Source organism: Parus major, chromosome 27 (genome assembly GCF_001522545.3).
Source record: "Parus major isolate Abel chromosome 27, Parus_major1.1, whole genome shotgun sequence".
Lineage (NCBI taxonomy): Eukaryota > Metazoa > Chordata > Aves > Passeriformes > Paridae > Parus > Parus major.
This window is the reverse complement of record NC_031796.1, coordinates 1919741-1945600: the sequence shown is the minus strand read 5'-3', so window position 1 is coordinate 1945600 and position 25860 is coordinate 1919741. Positions and strand designations below refer to the sequence as shown.

General features: G+C 55.2%; 5 protein-coding genes across 8 annotated transcripts; 1 reads left to right on the top strand and 4 right to left on the bottom strand.

The window, feature by feature from the left end:
- The first annotated feature begins 658 nt into the window (after nucleotides 1–658).
- Nucleotides 659–8977, top strand: VAT1 (vesicle amine transport 1). The gene is made up of 6 exons (XM_015651233.3): nucleotides 659–993; nucleotides 1875–2082; nucleotides 2387–2557; nucleotides 2645–2734; nucleotides 3640–3881; nucleotides 4855–8977. The coding sequence occupies exons 1-6, from the start codon at nucleotides 667–669 to the stop codon at nucleotides 4954–4956; spliced, it is 1140 nt and encodes a 379-aa protein (XP_015506719.2). The 5' UTR covers nucleotides 659–666; the 3' UTR covers nucleotides 4957–8977.
- A 299-nt stretch (nucleotides 8978–9276) lies between these two features.
- Nucleotides 9277–15469, bottom strand: LOC107215176. The gene is made up of 5 exons (XM_015651178.3): nucleotides 15214–15469; nucleotides 14754–14857; nucleotides 10972–13836; nucleotides 10406–10614; nucleotides 9277–9959 (listed from the first exon to the last, which is right to left on the bottom strand). The coding sequence occupies exons 1-5, from the start codon at nucleotides 15389–15391 to the stop codon at nucleotides 9890–9892; spliced, it is 3426 nt and encodes a 1141-aa protein (XP_015506664.1). The 5' UTR covers nucleotides 15392–15469; the 3' UTR covers nucleotides 9277–9889.
- Nucleotides 15470–15651: 182 nt separating this feature from the next.
- On the bottom strand, nucleotides 15652–18722 carry IFI35 (interferon induced protein 35). Of its 3 annotated transcripts, XM_015651212.3 has the most exons (9): nucleotides 18586–18722; nucleotides 18404–18496; nucleotides 18020–18169; nucleotides 17611–17712; nucleotides 17126–17270; nucleotides 16783–16913; nucleotides 16421–16610; nucleotides 16056–16162; nucleotides 15652–15934 (listed from the first exon to the last, which is right to left on the bottom strand). In XM_015651212.3, exons 1-9 carry the CDS (start codon nucleotides 18598–18600, stop codon nucleotides 15743–15745), a joined length of 1125 nt encoding a protein of 374 aa, XP_015506698.1. In that variant the 5' UTR covers nucleotides 18601–18722; the 3' UTR covers nucleotides 15652–15742. The 3 variants fall into 3 exon arrangements, with proteins under 3 accessions (XP_015506698.1, XP_033375962.1, XP_033375961.1); XM_033520071.1 differs by lacking the exon at nucleotides 18020–18169; XM_033520070.1 differs by lacking the exon at nucleotides 18404–18496 and having other exon boundaries at nucleotides 18586–18715.
- A 939-nt stretch (nucleotides 18723–19661) lies between these two features.
- RPL27 (ribosomal protein L27) lies at nucleotides 19662–21719 on the bottom strand. The gene is made up of 5 exons (XM_015651235.3): nucleotides 21586–21719; nucleotides 21404–21486; nucleotides 21103–21272; nucleotides 20435–20545; nucleotides 19662–19752 (listed from the first exon to the last, which is right to left on the bottom strand). The coding sequence occupies exons 2-5, from the start codon at nucleotides 21482–21484 to the stop codon at nucleotides 19704–19706; spliced, it is 411 nt and encodes a 136-aa protein (XP_015506721.1). The 5' UTR covers nucleotides 21485–21486; nucleotides 21586–21719; the 3' UTR covers nucleotides 19662–19703.
- A 205-nt stretch (nucleotides 21720–21924) lies between these two features.
- Nucleotides 21925–25854, bottom strand: RUNDC1 (RUN domain containing 1). Of its 2 annotated transcripts, none has more exons than XM_015651197.1 (5): nucleotides 25507–25854; nucleotides 24751–24909; nucleotides 24284–24482; nucleotides 23941–24030; nucleotides 21925–23422 (listed from the first exon to the last, which is right to left on the bottom strand). In XM_015651197.1, exons 1-5 carry the CDS (start codon nucleotides 25831–25833, stop codon nucleotides 22557–22559), a joined length of 1641 nt encoding a protein of 546 aa, XP_015506683.1. In that variant the 5' UTR covers nucleotides 25834–25854; the 3' UTR covers nucleotides 21925–22556. The 2 variants fall into 2 exon arrangements, with proteins under 2 accessions (XP_015506683.1, XP_015506684.1); XM_015651198.3 differs by lacking the exon at nucleotides 25507–25854 and adding an exon at nucleotides 25223–25469.
- Nucleotides 25855–25860: the final 6 nt, after the last annotated feature.

Genomic DNA, 25860 nt, shown 5'->3' with positions numbered 1-25860 from the left:
CTCTGCTCTGCACAAAATGGCACGGAATCGGCATTCCCGATGGTCAGTGTGGATTCTGGGAGCCGAACAGTGACCCGAGCACTGAGCTCATGGAGGAGGCTGATGTCTGCTGGCAGACAGAGAGGCTGGATCCAGCGATCTGTCTGCAAACACTGCCTAATTTATTTTCCTTTAGCTGCAGGACTAGAACTCTGCTCCTCCCTCCGACCTGTGTGTAGCCGTGCCTCTGTTGCCCGCAGCCATCGCAGGGCTGCAAGCAGAGCCACGGCCACTAAACTCCCCACAAGTGTCAGGAGTTCCGCGTTATCAAGTGTAGAAGTAATTCAGAGAAATGATGCTCCAGCAAAACTGCCATTTCAGCCATGTCCCCAGGGAGGACGCGAGCAGCGTGTTTATTCGAAAGGAATCATTTAGCGGGAAAAAAAATAAAATTAAAAAAAAAATAGGAAGGAATGAATAGACAAAAAAGAAGATGGTTCGTGGCGGCGGGGGCCGGGTAGGGCTGGGGGAGCGGGCGCGGGGGCTGACCGGGAGCACCGCCACGCCCGCCGCCGCCGATCCGCGCTGCCCCGCCCGAGCCGCTCCGCCCCCGGCCGCGCCCCGGCTCTTCCCCGCCCGCCGCCGCCGCCGCCGCGCCCGCAGCCGCTCTCTCCGCTCCGCACCGCCATGTCCGCCGAGCCGGCCCCGGCCTCCGCCGCCCCCGAGCCGGTCCCCGGCCCCGAGCCGCCGACGGGCGGCGGGGAGGCGGCCGAGCACCGGGCGCTGGTGCTGACGGGGTTCGGCGGCTACGACAAGGTGAAGGTGCAGGCGCGGCGCGGCGCTGACCCGCGGCCCGGAGAGGTCTCGGTGAGCGTCCGCGCCTGCGGCCTCAATTTCGCCGACCTGATGGCGCGGCAGGGCCTGTACGACCGCCTGCCGCCGCCGCCCGTCTGCCCCGGCATGGAGTGCGCCGGTACCGTCCGCGCCCTCGGCGACGGCGTCCGCGACCGACAGGTGAGGGCGGCCCGGCCCGCTGGCCCCGAACCGCCCCGCAGGTGCGGCCCCGGCCGACCCCGCCCCTGGCCGGGCCCGGTGCCCGCAGCCCCCGGCGCTCCCCCGGCGCTCCCGCCCGGCACCGGCGCTCCCCGTCGGGGCGGGCGGGCCGCTCGGCCCCGGCAGCGCTGAGTCCCCGCCGGGAGCCCGTCCGATGCCACCCGCGGAGGCTCCGGGCGGACAAAGGCCGTGGACAAAGGGGCAGGGCGGGCAGGGATCCCCCGGCCGGCCCTGCTGCTCCGGGGGGACGGGAGCGCTGCCACCCAACGGGCCGGGCTGAGGGGCCGCAGCCGTGGGGAGGAGCTGGGGACGGCCGTGTGCCTTAGATTCAGGAGCTTTTCCTAAGTTTGAACGTGCATTTTCCATGATTGATGCTACTAAACGTTTCCCAAAGGCTCCTGCCTCTTGGCAGGGTGATCCTTGCAAGGAGCAGCAGTAATATTTTTCGGTGTCTAGATTTCTGCTCCCAGCTTAAGCAAAGAGGGCAGGACATGGTCCTCATCCCTCTTGCCTTGGTGATCCAGCGTGGATCCAATGGTTGGTTTGGGCAACCACAGTTTAGGTTTGGGTACCACTACAAAGGCAGAGCCTGGAGTGCCTGTGGTCTCTCTGAGGTTCCTGGTGTGTGCCCAGGTCTGTGTGAGAGGTGCTTGCTCCAGTCTCCCGATGAGGAGGGAGCAGGCTGTGGTCTCCTGCCTGAGTCCAGGGGTGCTGCAGTCTCTGCAGACCTCTGCACAGAGAACTGTGTGTGTGCACTAGCTCTGACATGCCAAGGGCAAGGGTCTGATGGCTTCTGCTAGCCTTGGGGGTTTGTTTCAGACCAACTTGTCCTCTGATTTTAGGTTGGCGATAAGGTAATGGTCCTGGCTAGGTCAGGGCTCTGGCAAGAAGTTGTGAATGTGCCGGTCAATCAGACTTTCCCAATGCCTGAGGGGATGAGCTTCGAGGAAGCCGCTGCTCTTCTTGTTAACTACATCACTGCCTACATGATTCTGTTTGACTTTGGAAACCTGAGACCCAACCAGAGTGTCCTCATCCACATGGCTGCAGGTAAATTGTTCTTGCCAGATCTCTTGGCTTCACCATGCAGTTTCTGAATAAGTGACATGGGTGAGGAAATGATCAGAATGGGACTGGACTGACAAAATGTCACCTAGCAGAGACGCAGGCTTCATGCTGACCTGATTTCCTGGCAGCTGGGGTCAGTCTCTCCCAGTGTGTCCCAGGCAGAGCCTCTGTTCCCCAGGCTGCTGTGCTGTGTGGTTGGTACAGGCAGGGATAATTTACCTGCTCAGAGGATTTTCTGACTGCTGGGGCTGTTTGCTTCTAAATCTTTCTCACTGCTGATTTTCAGGTGGTGTGGGAACTGCTGCCATCCAGCTGTGCAAGACTGTAGAAAATGTCACCATTTTTGGCACAGCATCTGCCTCGAAGCACGATTCACTCAAGGAGAGTGGAGTTGCTCACCCCATTGACTACCGAACAACGGATTACGCAGAGGAGGTCCGGAAAATCTCTCCCAAAGGTATGATGTGGTGGAGGACTTCTGCAACTGTCCTGCATTTCTTTCAATTGCAAAGAAAATTCTATTTACTTCTAATTCCATCTCTAGGTGTTGACATTGTCCTGGACCCTCTGGGAGGATCTGATACGTCCAAAGCTTTTAACCTGTTGAAGCCGATGGGCAAACTCATCACTTATGGTGAGTGTGAGCAAAGTGCCCAAACACAGGGGCTGTGTGATGGTGGAATGGGATCCAGAGAGGAATGCTCCATGTCTGGGTTCATGGCTGTCAGGGACTCTTCCTCATTGCACTATGTGTTTGTGTTCTGTTATTTCATTAAGGTCTTCAGGATGCTTTGGCTTGGTGAAGCACTGAGGGGAGTGATATTTGTGTCTTGTCCTCAGAGCTGTGTTCACAGGCTCCAAGGCTCTTCCCTCCAATGGTGAAATCTCTTTTGGAGTAAAAGCTGGTGCCTGCAGGGGAAGCTGGAATGTCCTCAGGGAGAAATACTGGCATAGCTGCTTTGTCTAGGCTGAGTTAATGCACAGCCTTGCTTTTCTTTCAGAGGATGTGTGGGAGATGAGGTTTGAGGCTACTGAATACTTATCTCTCCATTCCCCAGCCCTGGAACACTGTGATTTTGTCCCATAGACAAAGCCCTCACACAACCCCCAGTGGGATTCCAGACACTTGCACCAGTGTGCTGCTTTGGTTGTCCCAGCCACTGCAGCGTGTCATTCCCCTGAAGATACAGGGCTGTAGGAGAAGGGGAGAGCTGTCCTGCCAGCCTGGCTGCATGTCACTTGTAACCCTTTCTTACCTCTGCCAGCACTGCAGTCTAGCTGCACTGCTGCTGCCTTAGGAGGGCCAGAGTTATTGTGCATTTTTGCCATATGAGTGCTGATAATCCAAATTCTGTGGATCTTGAGGCTGAGGCAGGTGCCTGTTTCCGTTGCAGCTCAACTGGACAGTTCTGCTGTTCTCAGTTCTGTCTCTCACTATGCTGAGTAGCTGTTCCCCTGTGCGTGGTCTGAGCTGTTCATGGGATGCCCATTGCCTTCTGTGTTGTGTTCCAACCTATCTGTGGCTTGTCTCCTTTTAAGGTGTAGCAAACCTGCTCACTGGGCAGAAGAAGAACCTCATGGCTATGGCTAAAACCTGGTGGAACCAGTTCAGCATCACTGCCTTGCAGCTCCTGCACCAGAACAAGGCTGTGTGTGGCTACCATCTTGGATATATGGATGAAGAAGTTGAGCTTCTCAGAAGCGTTGTAGCCAAGCTGGTTAACCTGTACAGTCAAGGCAAAATCAAGCCCAAAATAGACTCTGTGTGGCCCTTTGATCAGGTGAGTCTGAGCTGACCTACAGGCAAGCAGTGGTACAGAGTCAGCACCTTGTTGATGGTGCCTGAACTGTTGAAAATGTCAGATAACCATCTGTTCTTGGACATTCACCGCCTTATTACTTTTAAAATATTAAGTCTGAGTAAAGTGGCTGGGCTATTCTGCTCCAATGCACAGGGCTGGGCAGTGCCAGACAGTGTCCCTGTGGAGCAGGGCAGGGGCTCAGCTGTGCTCCATGGGCAGCAGCAGCCAGGAGGGGGCTGGGTTATCCATCAGACTGGAGTAAGCCCTGAGTATTCTGTACCCTGTAATTAAGCAGACAGATGGGGAGGTTGTTGCTGCCCTTCCAAGAGTGCAAAAGAGCCCAGGCAGTGAAGCAGAATGAGGACATTAGAAGGGGGCAGCAGGTTTTTCACCAGCTCTGCTCAGGGTTATTGCATTGATGTGTCCAGGCAGAGTCAGGCTCTTCCCTTGGGAATCCTGTGCTGGGGTAGGACTTGCTGTATGGGATCAAAGAATTTAGTGATGATCAGTCAGTGTTCATACATGAGAACTAGTCTGATACAAAGGCTTAAGGAAAGCTTTGATTCCAGGCCTGGCCCAGGTGCTTGAAAATGATGATAATAATAATACAGTTCTGTGCATATATTGTTTTGTGTAGCTGGTGGGGGCTTTGTTCTCCTGGGAGGTGGCTGGGTTCCTCCCTTTGGAGAGGAAGCTGTTGTGACACACACTGCACTTCCACATTTGTGTGAGCAGAGCATTGTGTGTTAAGGCTGTGTGAATTCTTGAGTGTAGTTTCCTATGGGCCTTCTGGGGTGGTTGCCCAGGTCTGTCCAAAACACACCTGTGCAGAGGCACCTGGATGCTTGGGACTTGCTTGAAGTGGAAATCTGCCTCCCAGTTGTGCCTCAGGAAGAGCAGAGAATGCACCCTGCAGTGGGTGGGGGTCTCACCAGACTCCTTTTGCTTCCAGGTGGCAGAGGCTATGAAGCAGATGCAAGAAAAGAAGAATGTTGGAAAAGTCATCCTGGTTCCTGAAGCACCCAAGGAAGAATCTAAGAAAGTAGAGAACTAAGGAGAAGAGATGTATGCAGAGTATGAATTCATGGTTTAACTCCCTGATCTCTTTGGGACCTGGAAATGGACAGATCAGTATCTTCCATCTTTCACCAGTACAAGAACATCATGGTTTATCATTCAGCTGAGGTTTGCATGCTCTTGTTGTGACTGACCCTTTGCCAGATATGCCTCCTGCTCTCTCTTTTGAAACCTGTCTGTTTCATACTGTTTTCTAACCACTTGTTTCTCCACTGAATTTCCAGACTAACCTTATTTTTCTCTGGCAGTGAGGCTGAAGCTTCCAAGCAGTTGGTGACTAACAACTGCACAGCCTGTCACTGTAGAGTCACGGCACAATGTACTGTAACAACTGCCAAGTATCTCTGCAGAAGCTGAGCCCTGCTGAAGCGTTTGCACTGTCAGCTTTGGGAAGCCTGTTCAGCAGAGGATTGGCCAAATGTAGGATGTTTCCTCCACAGCCAAAGGAAAACCACAGCTGGCCTAGTTTAATTCCAGCCACTTCTGTTCACAGTAACCCAGCTCTATTCCCTCTGCTTTTTGTAGGCCACTAACACAGCCAGATAGTAACAGCTCCTGATGGCTCTGCCTTGGCCATCCTGGCAATTTGGAGTCTATGGCATATCATACTTCATTTGCAGTCACTTCTTTGTGCATTCACTAAATACCCTGACAGGCTGGGCTGGGCTGTGTCTGACTACAGAAGAAAAGTTTCAACTAGGTAACCTGATCCTGTCCATTTTCTATTTCCAAATTGTATAGAGAGATCTGAGCAGTGTCCGATTCTTAGAGACCATAAGGACTCAACTGTGTCACAAACGACTGGAACAATTGATGTTGGCTCTGTGCTTTATTATGTTGGGCTCCAAGCTGGTATTGTTAGGGCTTCACCCTTGTCTTTGTGTTTCCAAGGGCTGCAGTGTTGAATTGGACTTCATTGAGATGGAAACAAAATAATCCCCTGTTATTGCTTTGTGCAGGGCCCTGTGTGCTGAGGAGGTGTTGCAGTTTGGGAAGTAACTTTCAAGAGCCAGTCCTGTGGGCTGGCTGCCCAGTAGCCTGGGCTGCCTCTCCCTGTGGCACACTGGTTAGTGAAGCTGTTGCCAGGGTAGCAGTTAGATGATAAACAGCCCAGCCTCTTGACCTGCACGTCCTGAGCAGTTTTCCTTTGTGTCCCAGCTCATTTGCTGCAGCAGGGCTTGAGTTTTCTTCCCCTGAATCTTTGTCTTGGGGCTCCAGCACTGAGGGTTTAGGAGCTACCTGGGATGCTCCTCCCGATACCAGAACTGTGCTTCTCTTCTGCTTTTCTTTCCTTGTGTGTATTTGGGAAGAGAGCTGTGTTAGAGACCTAAGCCCAGCTCTCTGAGCACCTTGAGTCCTGGGTGATGCTGTCCTTCCCACTGGACCCCACTTGCAGCCCTGGGCAACTCTGGTGCTTGTCATGGGATGTAGGTGTGGTGGGCTTTTGGGCTTCATTTTGGATTTGAAATGGTAAACCCAAGGGGACCAAGAAGAGCTGTCCATCATGGAAGAACTCATGCTCCAGAAGCAAAACCTTGAGACTAGAATCCTGCTTAAATAGCCCACAGGGAGGTCCCAAGGCCCAAGGAGGGCAGGTACCCGCTGGGCACAGGGCCAGACATGCAGTCCCACCACCAGGAGAGCCACACAGGGCTGGGATTCCTCTCTGGCTTCTCCCTCAGCCTGCTCCAGTGGGACTCCTGTTTGTCAGTGCAGCTTGTGGTTCAGGTGCTTAGGCTCAGCCCAGAGTTCTTTAGAAATGCATAGGCACAGCTTCCAGGGGTCCTGCCCTGGCTGACTTTAAATATTGCAACAACCCTGTTCCCCACAACCTCAGAGGAGTCTGGAGTCCTCTCACAGATCCTTGTCAGTTCATCTCTTCAACTTCATAAACACAGGCTGATGGAACTCTCAAGCACAACTTTTTACCTTTCTGAATCCAAAATCTTGCTGCTTCTTTCAACCTGCCCTGTTGTGCTAATTTAGATTGAATCCAACCATGTCTGATGCTGCTTTACCAGGTGTGAAAACAGAAGGACTGTCTAAATTGCTGAAATGGAAAGTCTGCACTTGTTCCTCTGAGAAACTGGACTTCACCTTGATGACAGGGCAGCGTGCTCAAAAGGCACACAACCCCACACATCTTCCAGCGCTGCAGGATTGTAAAAGGGAAAGTTGTTATGGTGTGTTTCATTTTAACATCCTCTCCCTGCTTTATTCTGAGCCAATCCCGTGCTCAGTGCCTTACGTGGATGGCCTTGGGTCAGGCAGGGCTCTCACAGCCCAGGAGCCTCACAGCTCCCCATCAGACCCCTCTGCCCTGCTGCCTCCTGTGTGCCACGGGAAGCAGCATCTCGGTGCCTTCTGCTACATGACTAGGAAGTCACTGGGGCCTTTTCCATTCTGGCCTTTCAAAGTATTGCCAAAACCCTGTTTTGACTCTTATTAGCTCTGTTTTGTGAACACTGGTGATGTCATTGGATTTTCTGTGAATTAGCTGTCCTCTCCCCAGGTGTTCCAGCCTTTCTGAGGCTGACCTGATGGTTCTGTACCCCCCAGTCCATAAGACCTGTTGTAAAGCCCTTGTTTCTCTCCCAGGGCAGCTGTTTGGCTCCAGAGCGAACCTTGAGTGAGGCTTTATCAGCTGCTCCAGCCTTGGCTCTTTGGAAACAATCCTGGCTCTCTTTGGGCTCTCATATCTTCTACCCAGAAATTCCTGAAGCCCTTATGGAGGCAGGAATGCCGAGCAGTTTCTGCCTGTTCGAGTTCTGCACTGGCTATTTTGTGTCTCTTGGTAGCAACAGTGTTTTCTACAGGAAGACCAAGATTAAATGTAACCTTGCAATCCTCCACCCCTGCTCGAAGCTCTGCTTTAGATGGGTGTGGTTGGTTGTGTTTTGGTTTTTTACTTTACTTTTCTATGGGCCAGTAAGTATAGAACCTATGTAAAACAACTTCAAGTGTCTTAATCAAGTTAACCAGCCAGTTTGTATACTAAGGACCAAAGCAAAAAAAAAAACCAAAACGAAACCCTAGGATAAAAATCATTCCATTCAATGTTGCTTGTTTAGGGCAGAGTTGTGCTACTGAAGAACTGGGAGATTCCTGTACTTAATCATGTGTGCCATTCCAGAAGTGCAATTTAATGTTTATTTTTCTGATTGTCTGGCTCAAAGGTTGTGCCATGAGGAGTCCAAGTGGAAGTGTAAGGAGTTGATGAGCAGAGGAGGCACTCACAGCCCTGCCTGCTGTGGTGGGCTCGGCACAAGGGCCTCTCCTGTCGCTGCTGCAGTGGCCTCCAGCCTGGTGCTGCTGGTCTTGGACAAAGTGCAACTCCTTTGCTATCACCCGGCAGTGGTTGCCACATTTTTGACTCTTTGGTTTCTCTGAAGCTCACTTGTGTTGCAAGCTGGCTGCAGGAGGGGGAGGGAGCAGAGGTAGCCTCTGCTTGCACAGAGGAGCGTGGCCCCTGCCAGGTGCTCTGGGAAGGAGTTCAGCTCTATGTTTTGTTCCAGACACCTGTATTAAACTAGAATTGATTGGCCAGGGAGAAGTAAGAAGCACTGTGTGTGTGAGGCCTCAGCTGGTGCAGGATCCTGGCCTGCTGACAGCTGCTCTCATAGGTGTTAAACCACTCTGGTTGCTTAGTCTCTGGTGTGCTGAGCCCTCGTGACGGCAAAGTGTTATTGGCAAGTAGTACATGAGCATGATGTGAAACGTGTTAGACTCTGAGTGAGCCTCTTACAGCATATGGTCTGGTCTGTACTGTCTGAATTGTGTTGATTTGCAGATTTGTGATATGAGTGATGCTCATCCTACAGACACATAGCAAATCTTTTGTTTAAAAAATATATTTCGCTTTGTGCGTGTAACCAAGTTGGACGGAAGACAACTGTGCCACTGCTGTTTACATGACTACAATGTGTACTGCTCCTCTGTCAAATGTTACCATATGCCTTATGTGTTTCAAATGTTAATTAAAGCATTACAAAACCTTGCAGTGTGCTGCTCAGCTTTCTGTTGTCATGGACCTTCTGCCCACAGCTCAGGGCAGGTTCAGTTGACAAAGTGTGACACTCCCAGCATGAGGAGATGCCTCTGCTCACAGGGACAACTGTTAATTGTTGGCTTGAGTGTTCTTCCTGACACTCTTTCTGGAGGGCAGCCATGGTGATTTTTCTTTGTGAAACCTTTAGCTGGGCTCTGCACTTGGTATTGGGGTGTCTCAGTAGCCAGGTGGGACTGAAGTTTGTGCCTGGGCTGAGGGTAAGACAAGGCATGAACAGCCACTACCAAACACGAGAATTAATCCTGTTTATTTGTCAGCATAGAGCCTGTCCCTGGGAGGCAGCTGCTGTGGGTGCTGAAAGCTGTTAATGTTCCCCTCAAGAGAGCACCGGGTCACCTGCTGGCCTCAGAGCAGGTGCAGGGGAGGGGCTGGAGCATGGGGCTGTCTGCTGGGGCCTGAGCTGGCAGCGTGAAGAGCTGACACTAAAGACAACTCATCTCCAGCCCCAGCTCTGGCAGCAGCTGAGCTGGAACCTGCCTGTAGCGGCAGGAGCTGGAAGAGACTTCCAGAAGCTGGGGCTGGACTGGGTGCAGACTCCTGCCCAGGTTGGTGTCTGCTACTGAAAGCCACATGGGGCTCAGCCTGCAGTCAGCTCTGTGACTGGTTGGCAGGACACACATCCGAGAGGAGCTGCAGTTTCTGGGAAGCCCTGATCCATGCTGAGGCCTGCATGGGGCAGGGGTGGCATGCTGCTCTTTGCTAATGTGCAGATTTCTGGCTACATCTGGGGAATGCAGGAGCTCCTTTGACAAACACATGCTTTTTCCTGAGCTGTCTCTGTTAAGCTGCAGTTTTCTCAGCTGGAAAAGAAGGCAAAGGGAAGGCACAGGCTGTGGGAGAATCACATAAGGCCCAGTTTATTCAGAATTATGCCAACCTCATGGAGGTACTGGGCATCCGGGTAGCCATTCCTGTGGGGCAGAGAGAGAAGCAAGGTAAGTCCTGCTGGTGTGCCAAAACCACAGTGGAAGCAGCAGCCCTTTATTTTTGTCCCAACCTTTCAGCAGGGGCTGAGTGGATGTCCTGCTGCCTGCAGGCACAGCTCATACCCAGCACTATCCTGGGAAAGGCTGTAAGTGAACAGGGCCCAGGTTTCTTGTCCAAGGGGAACTTACAGGTTTCCACACCACTTATGGCTGTGGGATGGGCAAGGGCTTTTGCTCCAGCTGGAGGGTGCCAGGGCTGGTCTGCCATGCCATAGCTGCCCTGCAAGCTGAAGCAAAGGGAGGCACCAACTCTGCCACTGTGGGAGGGTGGAAGAGCCAGGATTTGTTGAACTGGAGCCCACAGTTCTCCTCCTCCAATTGCTAAAAAAACCACAACCACACCCAGAAGCTTAGGATGAGCTGGGCCATACCTGGCTTTGCCTCCATCCCAGGAGGTTTTGTGGGGGATAAGGCCCCATGTTACTCTTTCCTCTCCATTGCAGGACTTGATCTGGAATGTCAGCCCACGATCAAATGCTTTCTTCAGCAGCTTTGCTGTCTTCAGCCCTTCCTTGTTATCAGGCAGAAAGGCACAAAAATTCCCCCCTTTGTAAGGGTGTCCTGGGCGAGGGTCCCCAACCTTAGAACAGGAATAAGACAATTTAAACAACACCTGGAATGCTGTGCCTCTGAGGGGATTTCTAAGGTTTGTCTAGCTTGAAAAATACACTGATGACCATGATCCCCATGGGCCAATAGTCACTGTCAACTAAAACCAGAGCTCACAAATGCACTTGAGAAGCAGCAAGCTGCTCCAAAACCTGGAGCTTCCAAAAGCTCCAAAGGCTTTTCGCCTTTCATAGGTTAATGAAACATAGGCTCTGCTGCTTTGCATGTGGGGCAGGGAGCTGTGGCTGCTCTTTTCCCCCCAGCCACCCTGACAGCCACCCCCTGTGTGGGCTGCAGTGGGATGGGGAAGCTCTGTGGTGCTACCTACCCCTTGCACACCATCAGGGATGCTGTAAGCAAGCTGAAGTGTTGGGTCCCGATAGTATCCAGGCAGGCTCTGAGACAGGGAGGAGATCTTCACTGTCCCCAAGATCTTGCTGCTTGGGACAGCTGGGGGGGATCTGCAGCAATCTGGCTGGGTATTGTCTACTGCAAAACATGTCCTGGACGAGGCGTGACCGCAGGGGCCCTGGCAGGTCACACCTGAGCCCTGGCAAGCATCACACTGGTCCAGAGGGATCATGCTGCTTTCCTGTCCAAGGCTGGGGTCTCTTCTCTGCTGTGATGGGAGGTCAGGCTCCTCCTGCTCATTTCTCCTGCCCCCTGGGAACTTGTCCCTTCCCTGATCCATGAGCTCTGCTGCAGGTGCCTGTTGGGCCACAGCTGGTAGTGGCTCAGCAGCTATGGCCCTGGATGGCCAGGTGGGCAGAGAGTGAGGAGCTCCATCAGCTGCAGGGACTGGACAGTGCTGCTGTCTCATTGCTTCATTGTGGCCTCCTCTGTTCTTGTCTCTTGCAAACTGGAATCTGTCTGGCAAGACTTGTTTTAGCCGGGTGGTGTCAGGCTCCCCCAAATGCAGTTTTATCTTCCACTGTTCCTGGGGCTCCCTCAGGCCGGGAGGATTTGGCTTATCCCCTCCACCAAGGCTCAGAAGGTTGATTCCTCCTCTCCTGAACCCAGGATCAATATGGCCCCTGGCCTCCTCCTGTCCCCAAGCCTGCTGAAACCTCCAAGAATTGGGGGACCTCTTTTCCTCAGCCTCTGGCACCCAGGGAGCCCTGAGCACATTTGTAGAGTCTGCTTGATTGCTGATGCTGAGCTGCTGTAGGGAATTCAGGCTGCCAGGATGGGCTGCATCCAGCACTGGGCTTCTGCTTGGCTGGATGACATTTGATATCCCCATACTGTCTGGTCCAGGAGAAATGGATGAAGACTTCATGGCACAGAGCCTCCTGGAACAAAACATGTGGAAGGCCTCAGTCAATCCTGGTAGCACCTCCTTGGGGCAGGCAAGGTGGAGCCCGTACTCATCTACGTTGAGTCCAACCTGGAAGGATTTTCCTCGCAAGAGGCTGCACAGTTCACTCAGGTCACTGTCATCAGGACCACTGACAGCGAGCTCTGAGTAGCTCACACTCTGACACACCAAGTCAGGGCACTTCTGCACAAGACGTTCCAACTTCCATTTAGCCTGTAACAGCCTTGTGCTGTCTGCTGCCTGCAGAGTCAGCACTGTACAGTCCCCAGCGTGGTGCTCTGAGATTTGCACCCCTCCAGCCCTGCACAGCTCATCAATAGTGGCATGGCAGACATCTTTCAGGTAAAACCACTGCAGAGAGTCCAGGCTCATTTCCTCACTGGCCCTGCTGCTGCTGTCTCTGCAGTTGTTGCTTTCCCTTGACCTTGGTAGGGAGAAGCTGTTGGACCGTCGCAGCAGAGACCTGCCTGCAGAGGGCTTGGAGCCTAAAGCAAAAGAGGTCCATGTCACATCACAGGTGCTGGACATGCCAACAAGGAAATGGGGCTCAACGGGACCTGAGCCTTTGGAGTCCTCAGGATGCTGAAAAGTGCTGTTTTCTTTGACTAAAAGGGGCAACGATGCTTTTTTTCCTGTGAGCCTGGTGCCTCCTTCTGCATGGCCCCTTTCTGTGGGGTTGTTCTGCTGAGGCTCTGCTGCTGACCCCAGAACTTTCTCTGTCACAGGGGTGGGAGGCCGATACTGCTGGGTCGGTGGCTTTGAGGCACTCAGACCAGGAGCATCTGTGTCTGATGAATGTTTCCCAGAAAGCTGCACCTCTCCCACCGACGGAGAGTCCTGATTCAGCAAGAGGCCGTGGCCAGCCTGAGACCCGTCAGCTTTCAAAGCGCTGAAGTTGGCAGCTAGCTTGAACTCACCTTTCAGCTCTGGCCTGCTTGGGCTAAGTCTTGTGGCTGAAGTGTCCACAGGCACTTTGGCCAGGTTTTGTGCAGCCTCTGTGGTGCCAGAGGGCTGGGAGCTGCTCAGCGTGTCACCCGTGTGTGCTGTACCTCTCCTGGTGATGGAATCCTGAAGGAACTGCTTGGCCTGGGACACATCAACAAGGTTTCCAACGAGATAAAGGTGCTTCACATCCTCATGGCAGAGCAACTGGGGATACAGCTTCTGCAGCTCACAAGTCAGAGCCCTGAGCGCCTCACTGTCCATTCCCAGCTCTTCCTTAGCAACCTTCTCCTTGCACAGGCTGACCTCCAGCTGCTGGTAGAGCTGCTGCAGGGCCACGTGGGCCTGTCTCAAGGCATCTGTGTCCCCAGACAGCCCTCCAGATGGCTGGAGGTACCACACAATAATGCCATCGCAAATGACATCCACCACATCCACGTGATGTTGGTGCAGCACACCCTGGTACTCAGCAGCACAGAACCTCTGCATGTACAAGTAAATGTCCAAGTCCATTGCTAGGTAAAAGTCCTCCAGCTTCCTCATAAGTTCCACAGCTTCCCCACCCACTGGGCTCTGAGGTGATGGGACTTTAGCTGCTATTTCGTGCTGCTGGTCTGAATTTGGCAGCTTTGCTGTCTCTTGTGCTGACTCAGTGGAGTCAGGCACTTGCTGGTAATCATGCATTCCCATCTTTTTGGCCCCACTGCTGGAAGCTGGCAGGGGGCTCTCATCAATGGCTTGGCTCCTGAGGTTCACACTGTCTAGCAGGTCTCTGCTGAAGGTCTGCAGCTCAGTGAATGATCCCTGGACTATGCAGTGCATATTCTGCGAGTCGAAGCTGAGCTGTACATTGCTGTAGTCTTTGTGCAAGCCCTTCAGGAGGGTTTTTCCCAGCTTGCCATAGTCAATTGTCATGCACACATGTATGAAGATCTGCAAGGAGATAGCAAGGGAGTGAGAGAGCAAGGACCAAACCTCCTGTGCCCTTTCAAAGGCACAGGAGAAGGCAAGTGCACCTGGCCCCTGCATTACTGTGACAGAAGAGACGACAGATTCTTCCACCTCTCTCTCCCAGCATCCCACTTTGAGGAGAAGATGGACCCTGACACAGACAGGACCAAAAGACCCAGATTATGCAACTCCTGCACTTGTCAAAAACTTTCTGCAAATAAAGAGTCAGAAGGGGAAATTGCACAGAGATAGGGCCACATTTCTACACACTGAGAGCTCCTTAAAAAGCCCAAACCCATGAAATCCACTATTGTTTCTGCATCTGAAATGCTCTCTTGCCCTTGCAGAGCTTCACCTCCAGATCTTCCAGCAGTTTTGGCACCACAGGCTTGCAAAAAGATCTGCAAGGTCAGGCTAATTCCCATGCCTTTGTTTTTGGGGCTCAGACATGAAAACATGAGACATGGCTACTGCCACAGTCTCTTGAGACTGGAGGAAGAGGCAAGAACTCTCCAGTGCTCCCTAGACAGCAGCATGTCTGTATCCTAAGCTTTCCTGAGAAAGAAAGAGGAACAATACACTGTATGTCCAGCTGATGACATGGCAAAGGCATTAACAGGATCCTCCCCCATGTGGCACCAGATGGACTGGTGAAAAGTGCCTGTTCTTTCCAGCCTGACTACCCTTCATTTGACAGACACAAATGCCAGATGACTGAGCACACAGCCTGCCTGCCTGTCCCTGTGCTATTAGCACAGAAAAAAAAATCTTCATTTGAATATGAATCAAAATGGATTTAAGTGTAATTAAAATGAGAGAGTGAAGTGTCCCTTTTTGAGCTGTCTGCCAGGCACAGAGTCTGTGTGGGAGCAGCTGGGGCTGCCATGTCCCCTCAGTACCTCATCGGGGCTCAGCTCTGCGGCGTGCAGTGTCACCTCCAGTGGGTACCGTGTCTTTCCGATTGCCAGCACGTGGTTTTTCACCTTCAGGATCCTCTGGGCCACTGGTGGGAAAAGCCACCCACATCAGCCCAGCCAAAGGACAGCAGTGGGGCCATGGGGGTGGACATGGGATGGTGGGGCTGGGGACAGCAGGACAGGTAGGACAGAGCAAGGACAGGCAAGACAGGGGAGGGTGGGCAAGGTGATGTCAGGGTTGGGGATGGTGGGACAGGGGAAAGCAAGACAGAGAGGCATGGGGATGGGGATGGTGGGACAGGGAAGAGGGGCAGGGGATGGTGGTACAGGGAAGAGTGGATGGGGATGATGGGACAGGGAAGAGGGGCTGGGGTGGCGGGACAGGGAAGAGGGGCTGGGATGGTGGGACAGGCCGGGCCCCCGAGGGTCCCATGGGCGATACCTTCTGGCGCCTCGAAGGTGATGAGGGCGCAGGGCGGGGAGCCGGGGAGCACCCGGATGTCGGCAATGTCCCCGCCGCCGTTGCGGGATCGTAGGAAGTGAATGGTCAGCTTGTCGGCCGCCCTGTCCGGAGGCAGCTCGGCGGGGAAGCCCTGCACCCGCACCGTGCGGCCCTCCATGCCCGCGGGGGCGGCTGCCCGGGCCCCGCCACACCGGGCCCTCTTCGCCAGGCCCCACCCCAGCCCTGCAGCCCCGGGCCCGCTCCGGCCTCCGCCCCGGCCCCGGCGCCGCGGGGAAATGAAAGCGAAAGCGGTGCCGCCCCGCCCTGGGCCCCGCGGGACGGCGCGGCCCGGCCCGGCCCCTCAGAGCGCGGCCGGGGAAGGGCCCGGCCTCCCCCCGGCACCGCCCGGCCCGGCCCCAACACAACAGACACGGTGGGTGCCCTCAACAGACGCTTTAATCTCCCCCGTGCCCGCCGGCCAACGGACGCACGGAGCTCCTGAGGCTCGGGCTGACCGGGCTGGCCAGGACTAGCCCGTGTCCTCCACGAACACGGCCATCCCTGTCCGCCCCGCCGGGACGTAGGCGAGGGCATCCACCTCCCCGCCGCCGCGGCTGGCCTTCTGGAAGTGGATCTCCAGGGCGTCCCTCATGGACTCCACACTCAGCACGTCGGGGATGCCCAAGAGCAGGACAGTCCTGGGGCAGCGGGACGGCTGGAGCTGGACAGAGCAGGGGATGAGCTGCAGAGCAGTGCAGGGAGAGGGGCTTCAGGAGCCCCCCGGCCCGTGCTGCCTCAGCCCGGGCTGGTGCGTGCTGCTTGCACAGGGTTCATGCCCTTACCTGCATGTTAGAGATGTCTCCACTCATGCATGGTGATATTTTGACTTTGTATGTCCTTTTCCCAATGGGCATCTGGATAAATCTTTTTTCAATCAGCTGCTCTGCCACTGCATATGGAGAGGAAAGTCCTGAGCTGCCCAGATCCCAGGTAAACTCCAGGGTTCTGTTCCTGGCATAGGCACCAAGGCTGACAGTGCCCAGCTCAATCACCCAGCACAGTTTTGGGGGAGGCAGGATAGCCTGGGGCTCACTCTATCTTCCCTGTTCCCCAAACACAGCTTCATCTGCTCTCAGGAGATTTCCTCCCTGAGAAGGCTGAGCTTTCCACCCTTGCCAGCCACCCAAGCTCAGCACACCCCACACACCTCCATCCTGTGCGAAGGTCAGCACCACCTGGTCAGAGTCCTCCAGGAAGTCCCTGCTCTCCACCTCACTGCCCCCATTCTTTGTCTTGCTGAAGAAGAGTTCTAGCTTGTCCAGCAGTCCATCCTTGGAGATGTCCAGGCTGGGCAAGTTAGACACAAGGATGCTCCTGCTGCTCTGAGTCAGCCTGATCTGTGGGTGGCAGTGGCCAGTCAGTGCCAGGGCAGGACTGGCCCCAGAGCTCAGGAGAGCAGCGCTGGCTGTGGCTGGCAGCTGTGCCCTGGTCGAGGCAGGCTCAGACTGGGGAAGCAGCATGGCCAGGGCAGCCCCATGGCACGAGGAGCTGGGGACCCACAGGCCCTACCTCCAGGGCAGATGGCAGCAGGAGATCCACTGGCACTGCCTTCACTTGCATTCTGCACTGGTCGAGCTCCTTCAGCTCCCCACAGCTCAGCTCCACCGTGTGCTCCCTCAGCTCGATGATCCTCTGGGCCACTGCAGGGAGAGCCCCCAACACAGGGGAGTGACTGCCCACTCCCAGCACTTTCCAGGGCAGGACACGGCACAGCAAAGGTGTCAGAGAGGGGGCACAGCACCACACAAAGCAGGGAGAGGGGCAGCACCAAACTCTGGCACAGAGAGAGGACACAGGGCAGGCCCCAAAATGATCGAGCACCTGGTCAGAGCAGTGCTCTTCTCACACTTACCCTTTGCCTCCTCAAACGTGATGAGAGCTGAGCCCCCCGGCAGAGGGTAGCGGATCAGCGGGGTGAGCATCAGCTTGTTCATGTCGTCCTTGTTTACTGTGAGCCCCTTAAAGACCATTTTCTTTTCGGGCAAGGCAGATAGCATCTAGGTTCAAGTACAGACAGCACCTGGAGGAGACTGAACCCTGCACAGGGCATATCCCTGCCAATCCACAGACTAGAAATAAACTCATGGCTCAAATGAACAGCTGGAGAACCTCAGCAGAGTCTCTCCTAGTCTCTGGCTGTGCCTGGAATCCCAAAGCCATGACCAGAGCTCCTGGCCCTGGCAGAGGAGCCGCCTGCTAGCAGGAGCTCTTCCTTTTTGTGATGACAAAAGGAGCACTTTTGTCATCACAAAGTGCCCAGCTGCATTCAGCTGCAGCTTCTCTAGCCAGGCTTGTGCCCTTGCCAGCAGACCCAAGTGCCCACACACGCTCTGTTACCCTCACAGGATCATTCCAGAGGACCCTCAATTCTTCCAGTTTATTTTTCAGAACCTGCTTCTCCTGCCTCAATCTGTTGTTCTCCTCCTTTATTGCAAAAATCTGGAAGGAAGGAAGGAAGGAGAGAGTGGGAATTAGGGAACACCAGGACACAAGGGGCTGCAGTACACTTCTGTTCTGAGCACAGCACTGCTTTGGGCACACAGCTCCACCCCATTCTCCTGCTCTTGACTGTCTGCAGCTCTCTTTGAGGACAGTCCTCCCCTTGCTGCTGCACTGCACTTCTCAGCACAGGCCTTATGTTTCCCATGAAACCTCTGCTGGATCCCAAACAAGTGACCGAGGGGCAGTGACCTGCCTGATGCCCTGCCACCCTTCCAAGCCTAAGACACATCCACTGAACACTGACCTGGTGGGCTCTTTCTTCATCTCCATTTAAAGACAGCTGTTGCTCAAAAATTTTATTAAGTTCTTTCTTCAGCTCTTGTTTCTTTTGCTCTGCAGCTTTTTTGGCTACTTGTAGCTTTGCATGGTCTTGCTCCAGAGCACTGTAAAACTCCTGTGAGAAGCACCATCAGACAGCTGTGATGATGACATTGTGTCACCCCCACCAGCCATCCAGCCCCGGCTGTGCCTTTGGGAGTGAGCCTGGACCCTAGAACAGCCTCTCCTCTACATGGGATTTACTCCTCCCTGCCGCCTCTGACTCGTAGTCCCAGAAAAGACTGGAGCTCCCTCCAGGCCAGGCCGGGATCCGGCCGCCCAACCCCTCTCTCGGCACAGCCGAACCCACCTTGAGCCGCTCGACCTCCCTCCGGAGCTGCTCGGGGCTCTCCGAGCCCTCGTCCTGCGGCCCCTCCGGGGGGAACAGCCGGATGAAAGATTCCTAAAGACAGGAGAGGTCTCAGCCGCGCTGCGCCGCCCCCCGCCCGCAACTCCTGAAGTAATTCTCCCCGTGGTTCAGCTCTTCCTCACCTCCTCCGAATCCATCCCCGCTCGGAGCGGAGCCCCGGTGAGCCGAGCCCTGCCTGCCCTGCCCGCCGGGTCCGCTCTCTGCTCGCCCCGCACTACCGGGACCCCGCTCTCGCCTTTCGCTTTCGTTTTCTTGGCCTCGCTCCGCCCCGGCCCCTCCGAGCGCAGCCCCGAGCGCGGCCCGGGGGCGGTGGAAGGTCGGGCCCGTCCAGCCCCGCCCGATTCCTCACCCCCATCCCCGGCCCGCTTAACTCGCCTTCCCTGAGCATCTGCCCTGCCAGGAATAGAACAGCTAATACAGAAATAAACTCTTCCTGCGCCTTTACAACCCGAGCCAGGCCCTGCTCCCCGGCTGCCCCATTGGGGAAGCTAAAATCCAACAGCCACAGGTCAGTCACCACATCAATCACTGTGCACCGACACCCAGAACCATCCGTTTGCCTTCCCTCTCTCACAAGGATCAACCCAGTTTTGGGAGCAAGAGATTTGCCCTGTGGCAGGAATATCAAGCACCCCGCAGCTGCAGAAGGGAAGTGCAGGCCTGGCCATGTGGATGCTGAATGAGAGATCAGGCAGGTAGCAGTGTCTGTGTGAAACTAAGTCACATAACCTTCTCACACTGGCCTGAGAAATTGTGAGGAGGAACTCAAGCAGCCCTTGGAGAAGGAAAACAACCTTTGGAGGTGGTGGTTGTCTCCTTGTTGTTTTACAGTCGAGGAGTGTTGTTTCTAACTGTCCAATGATGGTGATGTCAGCTTGATGACCAACGAAAGTTTTACTTTTTCAGACTTTTTTGGAACTGTCTATAAAAGAGGATCTGGAAGACTAAAACAAGCTCTCTTTGCAACTGAACTCGAGAGTCTGTGTTGTCACCATCCCATTTCTAATACAGTGAGATATGGCCACACCTGGAGCAGTCCAGAGGTGACACCTGCACCCGCAGCTCGGGCTGCACGAGGCTCCACAAATGCACTGATGCTCATCTGGACTGCAATGGCTATCCTGGCTCTTATACACACAGAGGAAATAAAACCACACCACAAAGGCCACTGCTTGTTTGTTAAATAACAAAAAATCCATAGTTTTTAATAAACATTTATTGATGCAACCCTGTTACACCTTTAGAATCGCAGCTTCTGGAAGAACCACTTATTCTTGCCGGTTTTGTACCTGAAAGAGAACACACAGGTTAGAGAAGGATGTATACTAGCAGCCAACAGCACCAAACCCATACCTGAGCTGTCCCAGACAGACAGAATGCAGCACTCAGCTCACCCAGAGGCAATTCACCTGATGTCTTTGGCCTGGGCTACAACTAAACCCACTTTAAATATTGAAATTCCAAGGGAAGCAAGTGCCAGGTCCCAGCTTTCTCATGAAGGACACCTGCACTGTGTAGTTTCCACCCCAACAGGCACAAACAAGACATGGCAATCCTGCTGGACACCTCGTGTGGCAGGGGGAGATGCCCATGGAGAACACCCCAGGGGCTGCCTGAGACACTCTGTATCTCACTGAGGTCACACAGCTCCTCCCTCTGAAGGAGCTTCTGAACAGAAAACTGTGAATATCAGCAACCCAAGCACTCCCACGCAAAGTGTCAGCACTGCCCTGGCCCACCCAGCCCAGTGATAAGAGAGGATGGACTGGCAGCATGTTCTCAGGTCATCCCTGGCTCCTGAAGGCCCTGCACGTGCTGGCACAGTGCTGCACACACACACAGGTGGAAAGAACACGCTCAACAAACATGCATGCAAAGAAGCTGGGACACAAGTGCCAACTCACAGCCACACCAAGTCCTCACCCTGGGGATGAGCACCACCACCACCGAGGAGACAAACCCCCAACTCACCTTTCCTCAAATTTCACCTTGGCTTCACGTCTTGCTTTGCGTTTCAGAGCAGGATCCCTGAACACATCCTTATTGACCACAGTTTTGTCCAGGGGAATGTCCACAGAATACCTGGGAGAGGGCACAATGGTTCAAAAGGGGCATGGTACCTGGCACAGGGCTGAAAACCAAACACTCATCCTAGTGTCCAGTAAAGGAGTTACAGCTTCTCAAGTCTCCTCAGTTCAGGAATCACCAAACCATTAAAGCAGTCTCAGTTCAGCCTGTACAAGGAACAGCCACACTTTTTCTGAGGGACACGCAGCTGTGTTTGAGCTGTTTCCCCCACCAGCTCTGTGGTGCCTGGGAGCTGCTCTGGGAGCTCTGAGGCACAGTAAGAAATGGCTCTGCCAGTTCCAGACCCCAACAGCTGTCTCAAACTGCTCAGCTGCTGACACCCCCTGAGCAAAGGGAAGATCAGCTACCCTATTCCAAAAGTCCATCAGTATTTCCACTCAGCCCCAGACCCCCAACTCCCTGTTTTTGCAGAGCCTGAGCCTCACATTCACTCAGCCACATCATTAACAGCCTTGGTAACTCCCGCTGTTCTCTACTGAACACAAGAAGCACGAAAGCAGCCAAGACTCCTCCGGCCGTGCCTGCAGCAGCACTCCCGGGGCCGCACTCACCGGGTGGGCATCAGGTGGTTGTAGTTGTAAACCTTCACGAAGGACTTGATCTTGGACCTTTTAGCGATCTTTTTCTTGCCCATGGCAGCCGTCACCTTACGCGGGTAGCGGTCGATGCCGGCCACCAAGGCGTGGCTGTACGGCCGGTCCGAGGTGCCATCGTCGATGTTCTGAAACCAACGGGCCGCGGGGGGATAGCACCGAGGAGCCGCTGCCGTGCGAGCCCCGCAGGACCCGCGCCCGTGCCGCCCCCCGGGCTCCGGCTCGCCCCGCGGAGCCGCCGGCTCAGCCCCACGCTCACCTTCACGATGACGGCCTTACGCCCCGAGTAGCGGCCGGCCAGCACCAGCACCACCTTCCCCGGCTTCATGAACTTCCCCATCTCTGCGGAGACAACAGCCGGCAGTCAGACCGCGCCCGCCATCCCCGCCCCAGCCGCCGCCGCCGCGGATGGCGGCGGATGCCGCGCCCGCCCGCACTCACCGAGGCTCCGCTGCGATGGCGCCCAGGCCGGAAGAGAAATGGATCGCGGCGGCCCCGCCTGTCGCTCAGCGAAATACGTCACTTCCGCCGCGACACCGGCAGCCGCTGCCGTGCGGCCGAGCCGGGTGTCCGCCCCCCCTCCCCGGGCACGGCGGTGCCGGGTGTCCGCTCCCCCCGGGCACGGCGGTGCCGGGTGTCCGCTTCCCTCCTTCCCCCTCCCCGGGCACGGCGGTGCCGGGTGTCCGCTTCCCTCCGCCCCCCTCCCCCCCCCTCCCCGGGCACGGCGGGCGGCGCGTCACAGCCCCGGTAACGGACAGAGCAGACGGGATGGCGGCAGGCTCAGCCCATAGGTACAACAGCGGTATTTAATACACCCCGCGGGACACCGCGCTGCGCTGATCCCAACACAAAAGCCTGAACAAGGAGCTGGATCCGTTGGACAAAGCGCCCCAAGGGACACAGACTGCGGAGCTGCTGGGGGAGACCCCGGGCACCTCTGGGTCGGCCCCCATCGTCTCCCCCCACCCGGGGGAGGTGAAGTCCCGTGTGACCAGGCAGCCCCCAAGGTGCCTCCACACCTGCCAGCTCTCTCCTCCATGAGGGATCGTGTGTGTGCACGGCAGAGCAGAGACTGAGAAACAACCACAAAGGAGCTCAGCTGCACGTCCCACGGGTGTTCCCCCACCAGCAGGCCCTGTGGCCAGGCCTCTGCCCCCCGAACAGTCATTGGCCACTGGGCAGGGCAGTTTGGCCAGAGAACAGCAGGGAGTGGGCAGGGTGAGGTGCTGCCCAACCTTCAGCCTCCAGCTGCTGTGCAGGGGCAGCATCGGACAACACACTGCCAGCACGACACCCTAAGATTTCCCTAAAAGCAGGTACCAAAGAGACAAACTTGGTCTTACAAAAGCCAGGCTTCTTGAGCCCAACAGCTGCCTACTAGTGGAAAACAAATGATCTACAATAAAAACACATCAAAAAGCATCTTTGATGTTTTTCAGCTGCCGAACAGCCAGGTCAACCGGGAGGTTGAACTTCAAGTTGCTCAGGCGGCTGAGGAGGGTGAGCGCACTCTCGAAGCCGGTGTTGGCCATGTAGCTCCAGGGCTGGTAGTGAGACTGAACCAAAGCTCCAGACTTGCAGATGAGGTTGAGCCACGAGACCAGGCGCTGCTCGTTGAGCGCCATGCACACCAGCGCCTTCAGCTCCGAGTCCGCGCTGCGCTTGAAGGGGCCGTGCTCGGTGAGCACGGTGTGGATGGCTGCCAGCAGGCTCTGCTTGGGGGTAGCCACCACTGCTCCTGTCACAGGCAAGGCAAAGGACTGGGAGAGCTTTCGAGCTGGCGATTCCACGAAGGCTTGTCCGTTCTTAGCATTGTAATACTTGACAAAGAGTTCCCAGGGGTGCATGGTCCGCGGCGAGGGCGTGAACGCGGGAATCAAGCATGCGATGGGGGCCAACACCAGGCTCATGCCTGGGGAAGAGGCGTAGAGCCCGTGAGCCATCAGGTCCCGCAGAGCGACCGTCAGCTCCCTGCGCACAGCCAGAGTCAGCTCGTCTCTGCCTCCCAGGGGAACGTCCTGCAGCTCAGAGGAGCAGATAACATGCTCTGTCTGCTGGTGTTTCAGGGCAAGCTGCCTCACCCGCTCCACCGACAGCTCCAGTTTCTCAATTAAGGGGGAGAAGTCCTGGTTGTCTCGGTCCTTCTGCCAGAGGGGGCGAGGGATCTGACCCGTGGCACAGCCAAACTGGCTGACAGCAAAGATCTGCAGCACGGCCAGCACGCGGCGCATGAGCTGCAGGCCCGTTTCTTGCATCCTTCTGGCATCTTCTGGGTTCACTGCCCAGGTGAGAAAAGAGAAAAACACACTCTCATTAGGAAGTCAACAACTCTTGTTCATACACACAAAGGGAGTGCAAATATCTGAAAATCCCTTCAGGTAGCATTCTGAGTAGGAGCAGATGCCTCGTGCTACATTACTGTATTTTCCAGCAGGTTCAAAGGATAAGTAGGAAGGTTTCAAAATCTAAAGAACACTGGATCCCCCCAGCTCATTGTACCTGCTCACAGAGCTCAGAGCTTGAAGAGGACAAATTACAGTGTGTTTTGCACCAAGTATCAGCAGTCTCTTCCTGACCTCCACTGAGGACTGAGCCCACCCTCCATGCCACATGCACACGCCTGTGACTACTCTGATGATCCCATGGACACAGAGTAAAGGAGAGGGTAAAGGAAAAGGACACAGGCCTGCAGCAGAGGGAGTGCAGAAGAAGAGAAACCAGCTGCCAGGGAAAAGCAGAGAATGAATCCAGGGAGAAGCTGGAGCTTTGTTGAGTGCTGAGCCCAGCAGTGCCCACCTCTGTTCCCAGAAGGCCGGGTGCTGGGTTTGTAGGAGCCTCCACAGTCACAGTGGCCATCTTCTGCCTTGCCAGAGCTTCCAACTTCATCTACAAAAAGGATTTCATACCATTATTTCACATTTGTGAATTTCAGCTACATCTCCCAAGTATTAAGGTAAACATTCCTCAGACCCCTCTAAGACTCCTTATCAATACTTTTCCTCGCCATCAATTTAGAGAGATTTGCACTTTCCTCTAAACCAGCAGCTGTTGCTGCATCTCCCAACATCTGTGACCTTCCTGACTATGTCAGAAAATTACAATGCAATTTAGTCTGCTCGTTCAAAAACTCATCACTGACCCTGAATGAAGTTGATGAACATTTCAAGGTCCCTTATCTGGGTCTTCAGTTGCTCCACCAGCTGCTCCTTCACCCTGGCTGGATTCACAATCTGTGCTATGGCAGCATCCACCCTCTGCCGCAGTTCCTCTGGAGTGAGCGTTGCAAAATCTTCACTCAAGTCCATGTCCAGCTTCTTTATCAACTCATTTATAATCATCTGCAAAACACAAGTGAGCAGTGAGATTTCACCATGTGGCACTGCTGCTCAGGAGCTTCAAGGACTCCTTTCCCAGAGGTTCCCTCAGAAACAGAACACCTGTGCTGCACAGAAATAATTGCAAGACACAGAAGAGGTTCACACATGTGGACAAACTCCTGATGCTCTACTATAGCTGCTGGTGAGAAATACAGGCTGATGAGTGCCTACAGTCTGCAAGACACTCACAAGGGCTAGGAAATACAGCAGGAGGATTTCTGAGCCTTACCCGTTGCCTTTCCATAACCACAGACTGTGGCAGAGAATCATAGCTGCCCTCTTGGTAAGCAAAGGTCTCTAGGTCATCCAGCTGTGTCTTGAGCTGCAGGATCAGCTCTCTGTGCTTCTCCTTCTGGACCTCAATTTGCTCCTGCTTCTCCTGCTCACCCTGAAAAAAAGTTATCAGTAAATAAAATTGAAGATTTCTTGTCATACCCAAGCCACAGAGAACAGGATTTTGACATGAGGAGTATCTCCTGCAGATCATGTACTTCACTAGTGAGCACTGCAAAAGAGCCCGAGAGAGAAATGTGTCTGAGCACCAAGTAGAGGTACCAACTACATCACCTCATCTGATAAGGGATGGGAAGCACCTCTCCAGACTGCTTGGTGAGAAGAACCCTCATCCCATCCCACAAGGCCAGGATCCAGGAAGAAAGTGGCCAAAATAACATGTACATATCACAGATCCTGTGAGTCACCTGTGCTGTGCCAGGGCGTGGAGCGGTGACACACCACTCAGGGCTGTAGAGCACATCGCTGCGAGCTGGCTCCGAGTCACCAGGGGCCTGTGCAGGGCTGAGCTCCGTGCAGACCCGAGCACCGCGCCGCCGAGCCCCTCCCGGCAGCGGGATCGCTGAGCTCCCGATGGGTTTCAGCGGGGTCAGGCCCATTTACCGACCCCGGGGCAGGCGGCGCGGACCGGGGAGCCACAGGACGCCGGTACCCGGTGCTCCCTACGCTCAGCCCCGCCGCGGGCACTCACCGGAGCGCCGCCGAGACCGTGGGGAAGCGGAGCGGGGCAGCCGCGGAAGGCGAAGTCCTCGAGGTCGCGGAGCAGGCGCTGCTGCTCGGCCGGGCCGGCCCGGGCCACCTGCCGCAGCCGGAACTGCACCTGAGCGAAGTGTGAGGCGAGCGCCAGCAGCGCCCCGTGCAGCCGGCGCCGCTCGGCCCGCAGCCGCGGCACCGACTCCGGCGACTCTCCCCCCGCGGCCGTCTCTTCTTCTTCCTCTTCCTCATCCTCCTCCGCCGACACGGCGCCCACCGGCGCCCAGCGCTCGCCGGGGCCCAGCGAGCCGCCCTCTCCCTCCATAGCCACCGCTACCGCCGCCGCGCCGCC

Bases quoted from the DNA above. Each gene is read 5' to 3' on its own strand.
- VAT1 (XM_015651233.3), top strand. From the start codon at position 667: ATGTCCGCCGAGCCGGCCCCGGCCTCCGCCGCCCCCGAGCCGGTCCCC. The intron at 2,558-2,644 runs GTATGATGTGGT...TTCCATCTCTAG, and splicing joins CCGGAAAATCTCTCCCAAAG to GTGTTGACATTGTCCTGGAC. The intron at 3,882-4,854 runs GTGAGTCTGAGC...TTTTGCTTCCAG, and splicing joins CTGTGTGGCCCTTTGATCAG to GTGGCAGAGGCTATGAAGCA.
- LOC107215176 (XM_015651178.3), bottom strand. From the start codon at position 15,391: ATGGAGGGCCGCACGGTGCGGGTGCAGGGCTTCCCCGCCGAGCTGCCT. The intron at 10,615-10,971 runs GTAGGTAGCACC...TCCTGTTCTAAG, and splicing joins TCCCTGATGGTGTGCAAGGG to GTTGGGGACCCTCGCCCAGG. The intron at 9,960-10,405 runs GTATGGCCCAGC...TCTGCCCCACAG, and splicing joins TGGGATGGAGGCAAAGCCAG to GAATGGCTACCCGGATGCCC.
- IFI35 (XM_015651212.3), bottom strand. The intron at 16,914-17,125 runs GTAAGTGTGAGA...CTCTCCCTGCAG, and splicing joins CACGTTTGAGGAGGCAAAGG to TGGCCCAGAGGATCATCGAG. The intron at 16,163-16,420 runs GTGTGTGGGGTG...CTCCATATGCAG, and splicing joins GACCTTCGCACAGGATGGAG to TGGCAGAGCAGCTGATTGAA.
- RPL27 (XM_015651235.3), bottom strand. From the start codon at position 21,484: ATGGGGAAGTTCATGAAGCCGGGGAAGGTGGTGCTGGTGCTGGCCGGC. The intron at 20,546-21,102 runs GTGAGTGCGGCC...GCCCTCTCCCAG, and splicing joins AACCACCTGATGCCCACCCG to GTATTCTGTGGACATTCCCC. The intron at 19,753-20,434 runs GTGAGTTGGGGG...GTTCTCTTTCAG, and splicing joins AAGGTGAAATTTGAGGAAAG to GTACAAAACCGGCAAGAATA.
- RUNDC1 (XM_015651197.1), bottom strand. From the start codon at position 25,833: ATGGAGGGAGAGGGCGGCTCGCTGGGCCCCGGCGAGCGCTGGGCGCCG. The intron at 24,483-24,750 runs GTAAGGCTCAGA...TGTGTTTTGCAG, and splicing joins TGGTTATGGAAAGGCAACGG to ATGATTATAAATGAGTTGAT. The intron at 23,423-23,940 runs GTGGGCACTGCT...TCACCTGGGCAG, and splicing joins CCGGCCTTCTGGGAACAGAG to TGAACCCAGAAGATGCCAGA.